Source organism: Pan troglodytes, chromosome 18 (genome assembly GCF_028858775.2).
Source record: "Pan troglodytes isolate AG18354 chromosome 18, NHGRI_mPanTro3-v2.0_pri, whole genome shotgun sequence".
In the NCBI taxonomy this organism is placed as follows: Eukaryota; Metazoa; Chordata; class Mammalia; order Primates; family Hominidae; genus Pan; species Pan troglodytes.
Window position 1 is genome coordinate 88,050,639 of NC_072416.2, and position 17,884 is coordinate 88,068,522.

General features: G+C 55.0%; 1 protein-coding gene across 5 annotated transcripts in view; it reads left to right on the forward strand.

Moving 5' to 3' along the window:
* Positions 1–17,884, forward strand: part of SPIRE2 (spire type actin nucleation factor 2) — a 56,213-nt gene that overhangs the window by 14,549 nt on the left and 23,780 nt on the right. For 4 of the 5 annotated variants that reach the window (XM_024349532.3, XM_024349531.2, XM_024349534.3 and 1 more), the window contains exon 2: positions 14,505–14,548. In XM_024349532.3, coding sequence (XP_024205300.2) covers positions 14,505–14,548 — 44 coding nt within the window. Of the gene's footprint in view, positions 1–8,884; positions 8,916–14,504; positions 14,549–17,884 lie in introns of those variants that run through there. The other variant, XM_024349533.3, reaches the window with a different exon arrangement.

Here is a 17,884-nt window from a genome sequence, read left to right on the forward strand (position 1 = left end):
TTGAGACAGAGTTTCGCTCTGTTGCCTAGGCTGGAGTGCAATGCCGTGATCTCAGCTCACTGCAACCTCTGCCTCCCCAGGTTCAAGTGATTCTCCTGCCTCAGCCTCTGGAGTAGCTGGGATTACAGGCATGTGCGGTGGTTTTGTATTTTTAGTAGAGATGGGGTTTCACCATGTTGGCCAGGCTGGTCTCGAACTCCTGACCTCAGGTGATCCGCCTGCCTTGGCCTCTGAAAGTGCTGGGATGACAGGCATGAGCCACTGCACCCGGCCATCTTTTTGTATTTTTAGTAGAGATGGGGTTTCACCATGTTGGCCAGGCTGGTCTCGAACTCCTGACCTCAGGTGATCCGCCTGCCTCAGCCTCCAAAAGTGCTGGCATTACAGGGTGAGCCACCGCACCCGCCCGGCCAAAGACACTGTTTTGATTCCCATTTTACAAATGAGAAGACTCAAGTCCACAAAGGGAAAGCAGCCACCCAGGTGGTATCGGGGGCAGGTTCAGCTCAGCCCCTACGCCCTGCTGGGCTCAGGGGCAGGTTCAGCTCAGGCCTACGGCCTGCTGGGCTTGAGAAGCTTGGCCTTTGTGCCTCGGTTTCCTTCTCCATGAAATGGCAGGTGCAGCAGTGGTGCTAACGTCTGTGCAGCCCTGGGCATGCCTGGCTCCGGAAGCACTGGCCAGTGGAGGTGGCAGCAAGGGATCCGCACCTGTGCACTCGTTGGACCTGCCTTGGGGAGCAGCACGTGTGGGTCCAGGCTGCGAATCCTGACCAGATTCTCCGGGAGGGGTTCTGCCAAGTGCACCCAGTGGGGGCTGGGAGCTCCTCCGGGGCGTGTTTCCCTGTGATGTAAAATGACCTCTATCCCTGAGCCCTCCCATGCAGAAAGCGGGAAGGAGGCTGGCCACTGTGTGTGGGTGTGAGCTGGGTGTGTCTCTGTGTGAGCTGGGGTTTGTTTGTAGATGGCATTCCCGATATAGTCTCACCTCTGAGCAAGGGTTACCTCACAGGAAGGCAGTCCTGCAGCAAGACTCTTTTCTTTACGGAGACATCTGTGAACCTGCCTGTGCTCGCGGTTGGCCGTCGTAGAAGCCTGGATAAGCATAGCCCGTGTGAATCTGTGAACCTGCCTGTGCTTGCGGTTGGCCGTCGTAGAAGCCTGGATAAGCATAGCCCGTGTGAATCTGTGAACCTGCCTGTGCTCGCGCGCGCCGTCGTAGAAGCCTGGATAAGCATAGCCCGTGTGAATCTGTGAACCTGCCTGTGCTTGCGGTTGGCCGTCGTAGAAGCCTGGATAAGCATAGCCCGTGTGAATCTGTGAACCTGCCTGTGCTCGCGGTTGGCCGTCGTAGAAGCCTGGATAAGCATAGCCCGTGTGAATCTGTGAACCTGCCTGTGCTTGCGGTTGGCCGTCGTAGAAGCCTGGATAAGCATAGCCCGTGTGAATCTGTGAACCTGCCTGTGCTCGCGGTTGGCCGTCGTAGAAGCCTGGATAAGCATAGCCCGTGTGAATCTGTGAACCTGCCCGCACTCGCGGTTGGCCGTTGTAGAAGGCCCCATAAGCATAGCCCATGTGAATCTGAACCTGCCCGCACTCGCGGTTGGCCGTCGTAGAAGCCTGGATAAGCATAGCCCGTGTGAATCTGTGAACCTGCCTGTGCTCGCGGTTGGCCGTCGTAGAAGCCTGGATAAGCATAGCCCGTGTGAATCTGTGAACCTGCCCGCACTAGCGGTTGGCCGTCGTAGAAGCCTGGATAAGCATAGCCCGTGTGAATCTGTGAACCTGCCCGTGCTCGCGGTTGGCCGTCGTAGAAGCGTGGATAAGCATAGCCCGTGTGAATCTGTGAACCTGCCCGTGCTCGCGGTTGGCCGTCGTAGAAGCGTGGATAAGCATAGCCCGTGTGAATCTGTGAACCTGCCTGTGCTCGCGGTTGGCCGTCGTAGAAGCCTGGATAAGCATAGCCCGTGTGAATCTGTGAACCTGCCTGTGCTCGCGGTTGGCCGTCGTAGAAGCCTGGATAAGCATAGCCCGTGTGAATCTGTGAACCTGCCTGCACTAGCGGTTGGCCGTCGTAGAAGCCTGGATAAGCATAGCCCGTGTGAATCTGTGAACCTGCCTGTGCTCGCGCGCGCCGTCGTAGAAGCCTGGATAAGCATAGCCCATGTGAATCTGTGAACCTGCCTGCACTAGCGGTTGGCCGTCGTAGAAGCCTGGATAAGCATAGCCCGTGTGAATCTGTGAACCTGCCCGCACTAGCGGTTGGCCGTCGTAGAAGCCTGGATAAGCATAGCCCGTGTGAATCTGTGAACCTGCCTGTGCTCGCGGTTGGCCGTCGTAGAAGCGTGGATAAGCATAGCCCATGTGAATCTGTGAACCTGCCTGCGCTTGCGGTTGGCCGTCGTAGAAGCCTGGATAAGCATAGCCCGTGTGAATCTGTGAACCTGCCCGCACTCGCGGTTGGCCGTTGTAGAAGGCCCCATAATCATAGCCCATGTGAATCTGTGAACCTGCCCGCACTCGCGGTTGGCCGTCGTAGAAGGCCCCATAAGCATAGCCCATGTGAATCTGAACCTGCCCGCACTTGCGGTTGGCCGTCGTAGAAGCCTGGATAAGCATAGCCCATGTGAATCTGAACCTGCCCGCGCTTGCGGTTGGCCGTCGTAGAAGCCTGGATAAGCATAGCCCGTGTGAATCTGTGAACCTGCCCGTGCTCGAGATTGGCCGTCGTACAAGCGTGGATAAGCATAGCCCGTGTGAATCTGTGAACCTGCCCGCGCTCATGGTTGGCCGTCGTAGAAGCGTGGATAAGCATAGCCCGTGTGAATCTGTGAACCTGCCCGCACTCGCGGTTGGCCGTCGTAGAAGGCCCCATAAGCATAGCCCGTGTGAATCTGTGAACCTGCCCGCGCTCGTGGTTGGCCGTCGTAGAAGCGTGGATAAGCATAGCCCGTGTGAATCTGTGAACCTGCGTGCACTAGCGGTTGGCCGTCGTAGAAGCCTGGATAAGCATAGCCCGTGTGAATCTGTGAACCTGCCCGCGCTCGAGGTTGGCCGTCGTAGAAGCGTGGATAAGCATAGCCTGTGTGAATCTGTGAACCTGCCCGCACTCGCGGTTGGCCGTTGTAGAAGCCTGGATAAGCATAGCCCGTGTGAATCTGTGAACCTGCCCGCGCTCGAGGTTGGCCGTCGTAGAAGCGTGGATAAGCATAGCCCGTGTGAATCTGTGAACCTGCCCGCGCTCATGGTTGGCCGTCGTAGAAGCGTGGATAAGCATAGCCCGTGTGAATCTGTGAACCTGCCCGCACTCGCGGTTGGCCGTCGTAGAAGGCCCCATAAGCATAGCCCGTGTGAATCTGTGAACCTGCCCGCGCTCGTGGTTGGCCGTCGTAGAAGCGTGGATAAGCATAGCCCGTGTGAATCTGTGAACCTGCGTGCACTAGCGGTTGGCCGTCGTAGAAGCCTGGATAAGCATAGCCCGTGTGAATCTGTGAACCTGCCCGCGCTCGAGGTTGGCCGTCGTAGAAGCGTGGATAAGCATAGCCTGTGTGAATCTGTGAACCTGCCCGCACTCGCGGTTGGCCGTTGTAGAAGCCTGGATAAGCATAGCCCGTGTGAATCTGTGAACCTGCCCGCGCTCGAGGTTGGCCGTCGTAGAAGCGTGGATAAGCATAGCCTGTGTGAATCTGTGAACCTGCCCGCACTCGCGGTTGGCCGTTGTAGAAGCCTGGATAAGCATAGCCCGTGTGAATCTGTGAACCTGCCCGTGCTCGCGGTTGGCCGTCGTAGAAGGCCCCTTAAGCATAGCCCGTGTGAATCTGTGAACCTGCCTGTGCTCGCGGTTGGCCGTCATAGAAGCGTGGATAAGCATAGCCCGTGTGAATCTGTGAACCTGCCTGCGCTCGCGGTTGGCCGTCTTAGAAGCGTGGATAAGCATAGCCCGTGTGATTTTTCGCTGAGCCCTGGCTTGGGCAGCTCTTGCAAGTTCTGCCTTGTGCTTTTGGGCAAAGGCTTGGGGTCCCTGTGCTACTGTTGAGATTCGGTTAATGGTGGGAACGTGGCCCCGTCCTCACTGCCACCTTCCAGGCCCTCCTACACCGACTCACCACCAGCCTGATGTTCACAGAGAGTAGTTTCTCTGCCCCAGATAGGAAAGAATCTGCTATGTCTTCCTATTTCAGCAACAGGGGTATTAGAGTGCTGGTGAGAGCCGGCTCCCACAGCCTGTAGGGACTGGTTGGTCTGGTCCTGGTTTGCGGCCCTTTTAAGCAAACATATCAGTGGGTCTCAGCGCAGGAAGACAGGTTTCGGCTCTGATCATTCACTCTGACTCCTCAGAGGGCGTTGGGACTCCAGATAAGGTTGAGGCCCCGTTTAGGAGGAAGGCGGGCTGGAAACACACCTGGTAATTAGGCAAATCAGCTCGTGCCGGGGAAGTCGAGGACACCTGGAGGAAGGGCCCAGCCTCGCCTGGCTTCTCTGTCCTCCTCATTCCAAAGATCCCTTCATTCCAGCGCGTGTGTCTCTCTGGGACTGAGGAGCAGGAGGAGTGTGTGGGAGTAGTTTAAAAGGAGTGTATGGGCCAGGTGTGGTGGCTCACACCTGTAATCCCAGCACTTTGGGAGGCTGAGGCCGGCGGATCACATGAGGTCAGGAGTTTGAGAACAGCCTGGCCAACATGGTGAAACCCCGTCTCTACTAAAAATACAAAAATTTGCTGAGCTTGGTGGCGGGCATCTGTAGTCCCAGCTGTTTAGGAGGCTAAGGCAGGAGAATCGCTTGAATCTGGGAGGCGGAGGTTGTAGTGAGTCGAGATTGCGCCACTGCCCTCCAGCCTGGGTGACACAGTGAGACTCCATTTCAAAAACAAAAACAAAACAAACATAGGTTATTCTCTTACAGTTGAAGAGGTCAGAAACCCAGGATGATCCACCCGTCAGGGGTCAGCACCCGGACCCTCAATTGCCACTGTAAGCTCCTCTTGGTACACGCTCACAGGTTCTGGGGTTAGAACACAGACAGCTTTAGGAGCCGTGATTCTGCCGACTGCAGCGGGCCGGGGGCCGAGAATCTCAGGGAGTGCCCACCACCCACCTCCAGATCCTCCTCCACTGTCTCCTGGTATTTCCTTGCGTCTCTCTCCATCCTCCCTTCCATCTCATTTTAATGCATTTCAGGGAAGTTGTGGATGGTAGGACGGTTCCCCTAAATACTTCAGCCTGTGTGGTATTAAGCAGACACCAACGTTTGTTTATAGTTGTTTCTTTTGAGGTGAAATTTACATACAGTGAAACGCAAGAATCCGGAATGTACATTCACCCAGAACCACCTTGACCTCTGCTGTGAAGGTCTCACCGCCCTGGAGAGCTGTGAAAAATATCCCCCGGCCGGGGGCGGTGGCTCACGCCTGTCATCCCAGCACTTTGGGAGGCCGAGGCAGGCGGATCACCTGAGGTTGGGAGTTCGAGACCAGCCTAACCAACATGGAGAAACCCCGTCTCTACTGGAAAAAAAAAAAAAAAAAAAAAAAAAAACAAAGTTAGCTGGGCGTTGTGGTACGTGCCCGTAATCCCAGCTACTGAGGAGGATGAGGCAAGAGAATCGCTTGAACCCGGGAGGCGGAGGTTGTGGTGAGCCAGGATCGCGCCATTGCACTCCAGCCCAGGTAACAAGAGTGAAACTCCAGCTAAAAAAAGAAAAAATCCCGCACCCCAGATTCCGGTTCTGTAGGTCTTTGCAGGCCCCAGGAATCTGTGTTTCCAAAGCTGCCCGTGCCTGGCCTGTTGCGTGGGTTCTGGAATTGCAGGTCTTCTCCCTCGAGCAGGACTCGAGGCTCCGTTGTCGGGCCTGTTAAATCCAGATCCGAGTCCTGCCGGGAACATCTGACTCTGACCCTCCCAGGTCAGCCTGAGAATCCGCATCTGTAACAAGTTCCCTGGTCTGCTGCTGCAGGAATGAGGCACTCCACCCTCAGGGGACTCGGATGGTGGTGAGGAGGAAGAGTCGAGGTCTCCGTGTCCGCCCTGGAGCCAAGGCTAGGCCCAGGGTCAGACTCAGCTGGGTGGCCTTGGGTCAGTTCCTCACCCTCTCTGGACCTCTTGGACTGGGATTAATAGCATAGCCGCATCGTGAGGCGCATGTGACAGGGGTGCTTCTTAGCCAGGAGAGAGGGCACCTTCTCAGGTAGGATCTGACGCTGTCACCTCTCAGCTGCTGCCTTTCTGCTGTGACCAGCGGTGGGGTCCCCTTAGGGCTCACCTCAAGACTTGACAAACGCCAGGCAGGGGCTGGGTCGGGATCCCTGCAGGAGCGGAGAAGCGGGGGATCGGGGGCACTGCTGAGGGCAGTTCTGTGGCCAACACACACCTCCCGGACTCGGGTCTCCCCACGCGCCTCCCCGACTCGGGTCTCCGCACGCGCCTCCCGGACTCGGGTCTCCGCACGCGCCTCCCCGACTCGGGTCTCCCCACGCGCCTCCCGGACTCGGGTCTCCGCACGCGCCTCCCCGACTCGGGTCTCCCCACGCGCCTCCCGGACTCGGGTCTCCGCACGCGCCTCCCCGACTCGGGTCTCCGCACGCGCCTCCCCGACTCGGGTCTCCGCAGGCATTGATGCCTGGCATCCTGGGTTCTTGTTGCGGAGGAGGACGCCCCGTGCGGGGGGCGTGTGAGTTTAAGGAACGAGTGGGTTGGTCTCAGCCAGGGATCAGCCACCGCCCTCTGAGACGAGCACTGGCGGAAGTGAGATGCAAGAGGAAGCTCACGGCTCAACCACATGGTTCCCTCTGACCCAAAGAGCACGCTCTGTTTGCTAAACAAACACAGACTCCTGGTTTCGTGCGGGCGTTTCTCCCTCTGGGCTTCCATTTGCCTGCTCTCAGCAGCTTCTTTTTTTGTTTTTTGTTTTTTTTTGAGACAAGTCTTGCTCTGTCACCCAGGCTGGAGTGCCTCAGCTCACTGCAGTGTCCGCCTCCGGGGGTCAAACGATTCTCCCACCTCAGCCTCCAGAGTAACTGGGACCACAGGCACACACTACCACGCTCAGCTTTTTTTTTTTTTTTGTATTTTTAAGAGAGACGGGATCTTACCACATTGCCCAGGCTGGAGTGTAGTGGTGCAATCTCAGCTCACTGCAAACTCCACCTCCTAGGTTCTTGCCATTCTCCTGCCTCAGCCTCCTGAGTAGCTGGGACTACAGGTGCCCGCCACCACGCCCAGCTAATTTTTGTATTTTTAGTAGAGATGGGGTTTCACCATGTTGGCCAGGCTGGTCTTGAACCCCTTACCTCAGGTGATCGGCCTGCCTCGGCCTCCCAAAGTGCTGGGATTACAGGCATGAGCCACCGTGCCCAGCCTACAATAACTCTTATGGTAGGTGATGTCTCTGTTTCATCAGCGGGAACCAGGGAAGCTCAGGGAAGCACGGTGAGCCACGGAAGCCACACAGGCTGTCTGATGGCAGATCTGTGTTTGCTCCAGACCACCAGGCCCCCACCCTGAATTCTAAGACTGACGTGGGTGCTGCGGGCTTACTCACTCTCACACCTTGATTTCTTGACACTCGCACATCCACATGCTCCAAATCAAAGTGCAGAGTGCAATGAAGGGTGTCCAGCAGCCCGTGCTAGGAGTGTTTTTCATCTGTGCAGCAGGCAGGTGGCTCTGTCTCCTCCTGCACTCAGGGGCTCCCCTCTCTTTCCCTCAGTGTGGGTCTTGGGTTTTCTCCGCACAAAGGGCTCTTGTTCTCTTTCACGGCTGCCCAGTGTCCCTGTGTGCAATCTAGTAGAGACGGGGTTTCACCATGTTGGCCAGGCTGGTCTTGAACCTTTTACCTCAGGTGATCTATCTGCCTCGGCCTCCCAAAGTGCTGGGATTACAGACGTGTCTCAAGTGGACACATCTGTGTTTCGAGTGTTAAACTGTTAGGAGGGGGCTGGGCGCTGTGGCTCACGCCTGTAATCCCAGCACTTTGGGAGGCCAAGGCGGGCGGATTACGAGGTCAGGAGATCGAGACCATCCTGGCTAACACGGTGAAACCCCATCTCTAAAAATACAAAAATTACTAAATACAAAAAAATTACTAAAAATACAAAAAATTAGCTGGGCGTGGTGGCGGGCGCCTGTAGTCCCAGCTACTCAGGAGGCTGAGGCAGGAGAATGGCATGAACCCAGGAGGCAGAGATTGCAGTGAGCCGAGATCGCGCCACTGCACTCCAGCCTGGGCGACAGAGCGAGACTCCATCTGAAAAAAAAAAAAAAAACTGTTAGGAGGGATGTCATGGGTGTGTGGCCGGGTGCCTGTGCCTTCCAGGAGTGTTGGCAGTGGGTGGGGGGCGGCGCGTGATTTGAAAGTTGCTGCAGGGTGCCTGCTTTGGGCTGTTGCTAGTTCGTGCGTCCGCCACGAATGGGTGCGCTGCGTCCCCCTGTCTGCCCTGGCCCTGGTGCTTCTGAGAGCACTCAGCCTGAGACCTGGGAAGCAGGAAACCCCTGGAGGCGGGAGAGATCAGAGATGGCTTCACTCACTGTCAGTCAGCGTTTAAGCAGCGGCCACGTGCGGGGGTTGGGCCCGATGTAGCCAAATGCTATGGCCTCATCAAGATGTGTGAGGTCTTCCTCTGGGGGTGGGGTGAAAAGGGGAGTCGTACCCCTTCCCATGCAGAGAGCATGGGCTCCCCCAGAGCCATCCCTGTCCTGACCCCAAGGCTAAGAGAGTCAAAGGCAGGGCAGCCTTGGGCCAAGCCTGGCCAGGGGGCCCTGGTGGCCTCACTGCCATTGTCACTGATGATCATGCCTGTGTGTCTGCCACCTGACTTGTTATTCTAGGTAACGCCATGCGTGAGATTGAGCAGGAGTCATCTCTGTCCTGAAGGTGAGGAAGTGAGGTCACAGGGGCAAGACACCCAGCGCCAGTAGCCACAGGTTGGTCAGGATCTGACCTCCCACCAAACCCCTTGTCGGGCTAGGCTGACGCTCCCAAGCAGATGGAGGCTGAGGCTGCCTGGTAACCTCTGTCCACCTCCCTGCAGTGTGGGACGACCTTCCTCTTGAAGCTGCTGGAGGAGCTGCAGGCAGCAAATGTCCCACAGACATCCCTCTTCCAAATGAAACCTGTCATCTTTTTTTTTTTTTTTTTTGAGACGGAGTCTCGCTCTGTCGTCCAGGCTGGAGTGCAGTGGCGAGATCTCGGCTCACTGCAAGCTCCACCTCCCGGGTTCACGTCATTCTCCTGTCTCAGCCTCCCGAATAACTGGGACTACAGGCGCCCGCCACCAGGCCTGGCTAATTTTTTAGATTTTTAGTAGAGACGGGGTTTCACCGTGTTAGCCAGGATGGTCTCGATCTCCTGACCTCATGATCCGCCTGCCTCGGCCTCCCAAAGTGCTGGGATTACAGGCATGAGCTACCATGTCTGGCCCAAATCCCTTCAAAGTTATATTTTAATGTTACCATAATGTTTCTCTCAAAAGTTGGAGATGGTTTGCATAAAAATAAAAAGTTTTCAAACTTTTTTTTTTTTTTTTTGAGATGGAGTCACTCTGTCGCCCAGGCTGGAGTGCAATGGCGCAATCTCGGCTCACTGCAAACTCCCCCTCCTGGGTTCACGTCATTCTCCTGCCTCAGCCTCCCGAGTAGCTGGGACTACAGGTGCCCGCCACCACGCCCGGCTTATTTTTTTGTATTTTTTAGTAGAGACGGGGTTTCACCGTGTTAGCCAGGTTGGTCTCGATCTCCTGACCTCATGATCCGCCTGCCTCGGCCTCCCAAAGTGCTGGGATTACAGGCGTGAGCCACCGCGCCCAGCTGAAACCTGTCATCTTTTACAAGCACACACAGGATTGTTTCAAAGAAGACTCCCTAGCATCTTTGTTCTAGTCATTTGTTATTTTACACAAAAGAAATCTGAGTCAGGTGCAGTAGCTCACACCTGTACTCCCAGCACTTTGGGAGGCTGAGGCGGGAGGATCGCTTGAGCCCAGGAAGTCAAGGCTGCAGTGAGCCATGATTACACCGCTGCACTCCAGCCTGGGTGACAGAGCAACACCTTGTTTCAAAAAAAAAAAAGGAAAAAGAAACTCAGGTGGCTTTTCTTCTCTCACTGAGGCTGTGCTTCCCTGCAGGGAGAAATAGGCTCTTAACTCTTAGTGGTGGATGGATACCAGGTGTCCTGGTTCGGCCTCCCACCTCAGCATGGCACTAATAGACTTGATGAGAATCTGGGGTCCTCACTGCCTCCGTCTGCTCTACCCTGGAGAGAATTTTTTAGATAAGCAAAAGGTGGTTTGCATAACCCCATGTGGCCACATTGGTGACGTGGTTGTGGTAGCTCTGTGGCCACGTTGGTGACGTGGTTGTGGTAGCTCTGTGGCCACGTTGGTGACGTGGTTGTGGTAGCTCTGTGGCCACATTGGTGACGTGGTAGTGGTAGCTCTGTATGCACTTATACCTGGGTGTTCGGCTGGGTTGCTTGCTGTGGTCTGGCCATGCTCGGTGGCCCAGCTGCCCCATTTATTAGGGGTATGGTCTTGGGTAAGTTTCTCAACCTGCCTGAGCCTCGATTTCCTCATCTGTAACGAGGAAATCATGGCACCAACCTTTATGGGATGACTGTGCAGATAGAGGCCACGGTAAATAATTTTTTTTTTTTGAGATGGAGTTTTGCTTTTGTTACCCAGGCTGGAGTGCAGTGGCACGATCTCGGCTCACCGCAACCTCCACCTCCCAGGTTCAAGCCATTCTCTTGCCTCAGCCTCCCAAGTAGCTGGGATTACAGGCGTGTTCCTCCCGAGTAGCTGGGATTACAGGCATGCGCCACCATGCCCGGCTAATTTTGTATTTTTAGGAGAGGTGGGGTTTCTCCCTGTTGGTCAGGCTGGTCTCCAACTCCCGACCTCAGGGGATCCGCCTACCTCAGCCTCCCAAAGTGCTGGGATTACAGGCATGAGCCACCACACCCCACAGTAAATAATTTTTTAACATCTAGTTTTGTAACATCTGAGTTTTATAACATCCTAGGCTCGGGCTCTGACTGCAAAGGCCTCTGTCGGCCCCCAAGTCTCCCCTAGATAATCTCTCATCTCAGAACCCAGAGACACCCCAAGTCTTTGCAGCTTAAATACAATTAGATTCATGAACACGTAATTTTTTTTTTTTTTGTGACGGAGTCTCACTCTTGCCCAGGCTGGAGTGCAGTGGCACCATCTTGACTCACTGCAACCTCTACCTCCTGGGTTCAAGTGATTCTCCTCTCTCAGCCTCCCAAGTAGCTGGGATTACAGGCATGTGCCACCATGCCCAGCTAATTTTTGTATTTTTAGTAGAAACGGGGTTTTGCCATGTTGGCCAGACTGGCCTTGAACTCCTGACCTCAGGTGATCCACCCACTTCGGCCTCCCAAAGTGCTGGGATTACAGGCGTGAGCCACCGTGCCCGGCCATGAACATTTAATTTTGATACAACTTTTTTTGTTAACCTATGGAGTATTTGAGCCAGAGGCACAAACATTAAAATTATTCCAACCAGAAGCTTCCCATGCACTGAGGACCTCGCCTGACGTGGGCTTAGTCTGTGAAGGCACGGAAGTGCCAGCCGGCCACCAGTCAGCCCTTCCCCACAGGGCCCTGGTCTGTTCCAGGGAGCACCTTTGTTTGGGTCTGATGTCTTCCACCTTCCCATGGCCTCGGCCCAATCACAGCTGCAAACGTGCTGAACGTCCAGCGCGGGCCAGGACTGCCCAGGCCCTGGGGACCCACACCCCCACCGTGGGCCACACATTGTTTTATGAACTCCACTGATGCGGGGGTGGATTGCTTTCCATTATGTTAATGGAGCAGGCTCCCTTTATCTTTGGCAATCTTCCTGGTTCTTGATGGCATTTTGAAAATATTTGTGGAGTTAGCAGGTCCACTGAGCAGACGATTTCATGGCTTAGATATAGACGCATATATACATCTTACCTCATTCCAGAAAGAATTCCAGGCAGCTGGAGCTCTTGTTCTAGCACGGTCCCACCTGCATGCCCAGTTCAAGGAAGGCTGTAGAATCGGGTGGATGTTTTGCATCTTACCCAGCACAGCATCTTGGGAACCCCGGGGGAGGAGGGTTGGGGAGCACAGACCCTGGGCCCCACGGCCTGGCCCCACTCCTGGCACTTATCAGCCCTGATACCTTGGAGCAAACAGATTCATCCTCCGGGTCTCTGTTTCCTCATCTGTGAAATGGGAAGTGGAGCAACCAGCTCCAGAGTGGGCACCTGCAAAAGGCAGGTTCGCTCCCGGGCCTCCCTCAGGGCCAGGTTTAATCAATGAAATACGTGATTCCAGCTTCCACCTGCATTTCCACTCGGACTGTGGTTCTCTAAGAGGCATAAACAGTCTTAGGGGGACATCTCCAAATCGGGGGACTCGGTCAGATGCCGGCTTACCTGCTCTGCAAAGTCTGTCTCTCCCTCTGACCCCGGGTTTTTCATCTGACTGCTGTGATTTCGGGGTGTACAACCTCAGTCCTAGGCAGGTGGTGCGTCTCATTTCACACCACGGGTTCTTTCCTGAAGACGTGCCTCGATGGATGGAGCTGCTGCCTTGCTGCCACTTTTTTTTTTTTTTGAGACGGAGTCTCGCTTTGTTGCCCAGGCTGGAGTGCAGTGGCCTGATCTAGGCTCACTGCAACCTCCGCCTCCCAGGTTCAAGCAATTCTCCTGCCTCAGCCTCTGGAGTAGCTGGGATTACAGGCACCTGCCACCACGCCCAGCTAATTTTTGTATTTTTAGTAGAGACGGGGTTTCGCCATTTTGGCCAGGATGGTCTCAATCTCGGGACCTTGTGATCCACCCACCTTGGCCTCCCAAAGTGCTGGGATTACAGGCATGAGTCACTGTGCCCGGCCTTTTTTTTTTTTTTTTTTTTTTTGAGACAGGTCTCGTTCTGTTGCCAAGGCTGGCACGCAGTGGTGTGATCTCGGTTCACTGCAACCTCCACCCCTCAGGCTCAAGTGATCCTCCCACCTCAGTCTCCCGAGTAGCTAGGACTACAGATATGCACTACCATGCCCAGCTATTTTTATGTATTTTTTGGAGAGATGAGGTTTCGCTATGTGGCCCAGGCTGGTCTCAAACTCCTAATCTTAAGTGATCCACCCGCCGTGGCCCCTCAAAGTGCTGAGATTACAGGCATGAGCTGCCGTGCCTGGCCTTTTTTTTTTTTTGAGACAGGGTCTCACTCTGTCGCCCAGGCTGGTGTGCACTGGTGCAATCTTGTCTCACTGCAGCCTCAACCTCCTGGGCTCAAGAGGTCCTCCCGAGTAGCAGGACTACAGGCACCTGCCACCACGCCTGGCTAATTTTTTTATTTTTATTTTTATATATTTTTTGAGATGCAGTCACGCTCTGTTGCCCAAGCTGAAGTGCAGTGGCATGATCTTGGGTCAGCCTCCACCTGCAGCCTCCATCTCCTAGGTTCAAGCGATTCTCACGCCTCAGCTTCCTGAGTAGCTGGGATTACAGGTGCTCTCCACTATGCCTGGCTCATTTTTGTATTTTGTACTTTTAGTAGAGATAGGGTTTCATCATGTTGGTCAGGCTGGTCTTGAACTGCTAGCCTCAAGTGGTCCACCCACCTCAGCCTCCCAAAGTAATTTTTTTTTTTTTTGAGACAGAGTCTCACCCTGTTGCCCAGGCTGGAGTGCAGTGGTGCAATCTTGGCTCACTGCAAGCTCTGCCTCCTGGGTTCACGCCATTCTCCTGCCTCAGCCTCCCGAGTAGCTGGGACTACAGGTGCCCGCCACCATGCCCGGCTAATTTTTTGTATTTTTAGTAGAGACGGGGTTTCACTGTGTTAGCCAGGATGGCCCTGATCTCCTGACGTTGTGATCCACCTGCCTCAGCCTCCCAAAGTGCTGGGATTACAGGCGTGAGCCACCGCGCCCGGCCCTCCCAAAGTAATTTTAAAATTTTTTGTAGCCACAGGGTCTTACTATGTTGTCCAGGCTGGTTTTGAACTCCTGGCTGCTAGCAGCTCTCCCACCTCGGCATCTCAAAGTGCTGGGATTATAGGTGTGAGCCACCACATCTGGCCTCCTACTCCACCTGCTCCTCCTTCACTCTTACTCCCAGCCATGTTTCCCTAGGGGCAGCCTCCTGCAGTGCCCGGGACAGACTGTGGGACCTGTTGCCTGCTCTCCAGCCCTGACTCGCCTTTGAGTGGTCACCGTGGAGGGGCTGCTGTGTGGGGCACTGGGGGTCTGTCCACAAGCTGACCATCATCCTTCTGCAAGTAGGGGTTGCCTTGCTCTCCCGGCCCCTGTACCTGGGTGTCCTGCTTAGAGCCAGCTCGAGCCGGGCCTCATGGGTGTACGTCCAAATGACCAAGTGGCTGGGCCTGCTGTGAGCTTTCTGGTGTTCCGGCGGAGAGTGGGGCTGTGGTGTGTGTCCCCGAGGGGGAGGTGTGGGGACAGCAGTGTTTATTGGGGTCCCGGGGATGCTGACAAATACCGTAACTCCCTCTTCTCTTACAGAACCTGCAACCATGGTCGTGCCACTAGCCAGCTCGGAAGCCCAGGTACATTTTTAAAAATCCCAAGTATTACTTGATGTGTGTTAAAACGTACCTGCATCTTAAAATGTAAATCATAAAACATATAGTTACACAGTTGTTTCAGGGAGGAAGGGTGCAGATGAAATACCCAACAGGCTTAGTTGCAGGGACTGGATGAAACACTGTTCACAGAGAGCAGATGTGGAGGAGACCGCCGGGGTGGGGAGGGTCCCCGTGGTGCTTCCGGCCTGGAGAAGAGGAGGCAGTGGTGTTACCTCCTTCCACAGCTGCACAGATGAGGGGCACAGGTGACGTCTGCAGGGCCGGCCTCCCAGACACAGAGCCGGGGTCAGGGAGACGACTTCAGGTGCAAACAGGAAAAATCAGCGTGGTGACCAGTGCCCTGAAACCCCACCCGACCAAAACTGGAACCTCACCGCAGGGCAGGGCCTTCCTCTCCCATTCACCTGCCCTGAAGTCATGTCTGGAACTTCACGTTTTCACTTTCTACTGCCTTTTTAGTTTTCTTTGTTTGTTTTTTTTTGCTTTTGTTCATTTTATTTTATTTTATTGTTTTGAGATGGAGTCGCGCTCTGTCACCCACGCTGGAGTGCAGTGGCGCGATCTCGGCTCACTGCAAGCTCCGCCTCCCGGGTTCACACCTTTCTCCTGCCTCAGCCTCCCAAGTAGCTGGGACTACTGGTGCCCGCCACCACGCCCGGCTAATTTTTTTCCATTTTTAGTAGAGACGGGGTTTCACCGTGTTAGCCAGGATGGTCTTGATGTCCTGACCTTGTGATCCACCCGCCTCGGCCTCCCAAAGTGCTGGGATTACAGGAGTGAGCCACCGCGCCCGGCCTTATTTCATTTTTTAATAGAGATGTCTCACTATGTTGCCCAGACTAGTCTCAAACTCCTGGGCTCAAGCCATCCTCCCACCTTGGCCTCCCAAAGTGCTGGGATTACAGTTCTGAGCCACTGTGCCTGGCCTCTTTTTTTTTTGAGATAGAATCTCCCTCTGTCACCCAGGTTGGACTGCAGTGGTGCGATCTCGGCTTACTGCAACCTCGGCTCACTGCAACCTCCGTCTCCTGGGTTCAAGCAATTCTCCTGCCTCAGCCTCCCGAGTAGCTGAGATTACAGGCGCATGCCACCACGCCTGGCTAATTTTTGTGTTTTTTTTTTTGTTTTTGAGACAGAGTCTCTCTCTGTCACCAGGCTGGAGTGCAGTGGCGTGATCTTGGCTCACTGCAACCTCCGCCTCCCGGGTTCACGCCATTCTCCTGCCCAGCCTCTCAAGTAGCTGGGACTACAGGCGCCCGCCACCATGCCTGGCTAATTTTTGTATTTTTAGTAGAAATGGGGTTTCACCATGTTGGCCAGGATGGTCTCAAACTCCTGACCTCATGATTCACCCACCTCAGCCTCCCAAACTGCTGGGATTACAGGTGTGAGCCATCACGCCCGGCCTTTTTTTTTTTTTTTTTAGATCTACATTCTTGTTGCCCGGGGGGAGTCCAGTGGCGTGATCTTGGCTCACTGCAACCGCCGCCTCCCGGGTTCAAGCAATTCTCCTGCCTCAGTCTCCCGAGTGTCTTCTGTCTTTTGTAAAATAGTTTTTCATGCCCAAGTGAGATTAATTGTTTAAAAAAAAAAACCAAGAAGAAAACAACATAGATTTACCGCAAGACCTATTGATATATTATTAAACATGGTGGTATACCCAGGGTGGGTGTGACACAGACCAAAAGAGGCTGTGTGTTCTGTTGTTGATAATTTAAAAACAATAATAAAACCGAAGTCTATGTCACCACAAACAGCACTTAACAATTCAGTGATAAGGCACCTGCCACCGTGGAGAACCTCGGGGCGGGGATGTTTAGACTGCATGCGCTCAGGTTGCCTGGCAGCTCTGTGTGTGGAGATGCCATTGTGCTATACGTAGTGTCCTGGGACATGAGTGGGGCCCTGTCTGTGTGGCTGTGTCCGGTTGTCGTGTGTCTCACTGTTGCATTGTACATGGGACAGTTTACCTTTCTGAAGTCCAGGACTCCAGGGCTGGGAGGCCGGCTGGCCCTGCTGTCCCGAGTCTCCAAACAGAGCAGCTGCTGCCTACCGCCTGGAAGACCTTCCAAAGGGGGCCTGCCGTGGTACATCTTAAACGTTTTACAGAGAGCTTGGTATGCAGGGACGCAGGCTGGACTGTTTGTCTCAGAGGCGCATACGTTAACCTGATCGCCCTGTCCCCAGGAAAGACGGCAAAGGAGCTCCTTAACGTCTCGCTCCTGGATTCCATGAAATGACTGCACAGCCCCTCAGTTACTGGGCAGGTGTCCTGGGCTGGCAGTACTGCCCACCTGCTGCCCCAGGCCTGCAACTGCTGTGGGCGGGTGGAGGTGGGAGGCCCTGAGACTGGCTCCCTGCCCAGAATTTTCCTTATGGGAAAGCAAGTTTTTTGCTTTTCAGAGAAAGTTGCCAGTGACCTGGGCACAGAAGAGCTTTTATGGACGCAGCCTTCAGATAAGAGGCTCGGGTTGGAGTTAACCCTTTCAGTAATGTGATCAGGAAAAGCAGGGAGTGGCCTAGAGGGGCTGGGTGCTGCTCTGGACCGTGTGGGGGTTGGGGGCTTTGCTGCTTCCTCCCTCTGTCTGTCCTGTGCCACGAGGCAGAATCGGAGCCACACGACCAGGGACAGCACGAGCTGAGGCCAGCCCCACCCGGAGCAGGTGGGAAACGCACTTCCTGCTACGCTGTCCTTCCTTGCCCTTCCCTCTGGGAATTTGTGTGAACAGCGGCTCTTCCAGTCGGCTTCCTCACACCCCGCCCTCTGTCACTGTGCCCAGGAGGGGCCCTCAGATTCCTCTCTGGAGGTCCCTTGCCCCAAGGGACCCCCTGAGCCCTGGCCAGGGCCCTGCTGTCACTGGGCGGGTGTGGCTGTTAGGCCTTGGCTGCTGCAGCGCCCTCTGACCTTGATTCTAGGATGTGTCTTGCCCGCCTACAGCAGAGATGAGATAACAGTGAGCCCCCAAGGTGGGCTGGGGCTCCACTCCCACTGATATACTTCCCACCAGTGCCCCTGCAGGTTCCAGGGCCTTCTGTGGCGTTTCTGCAGGACAGACGAGGCAGGTTCCAGGGCCTTCTACGGCGTTTCTGCAGGACAGACGAGGCAGGTTCCAGGGCCTTCTACAGTGTTTCTGCAGGACAGACGAGGCAGGTTCCAGGGCCTTCTGCGGCTTTTTTGCAGGTCAGACGAGGCAGGTTCCAGGGCCTTCTGCGGCGTTTCTGCAGGACAGACGAGGCAGGTTCGAGGGCCTTCTGCAATGTTTCTGCAGGACAGATGAGGCAGGTTCCAGGGCCTTC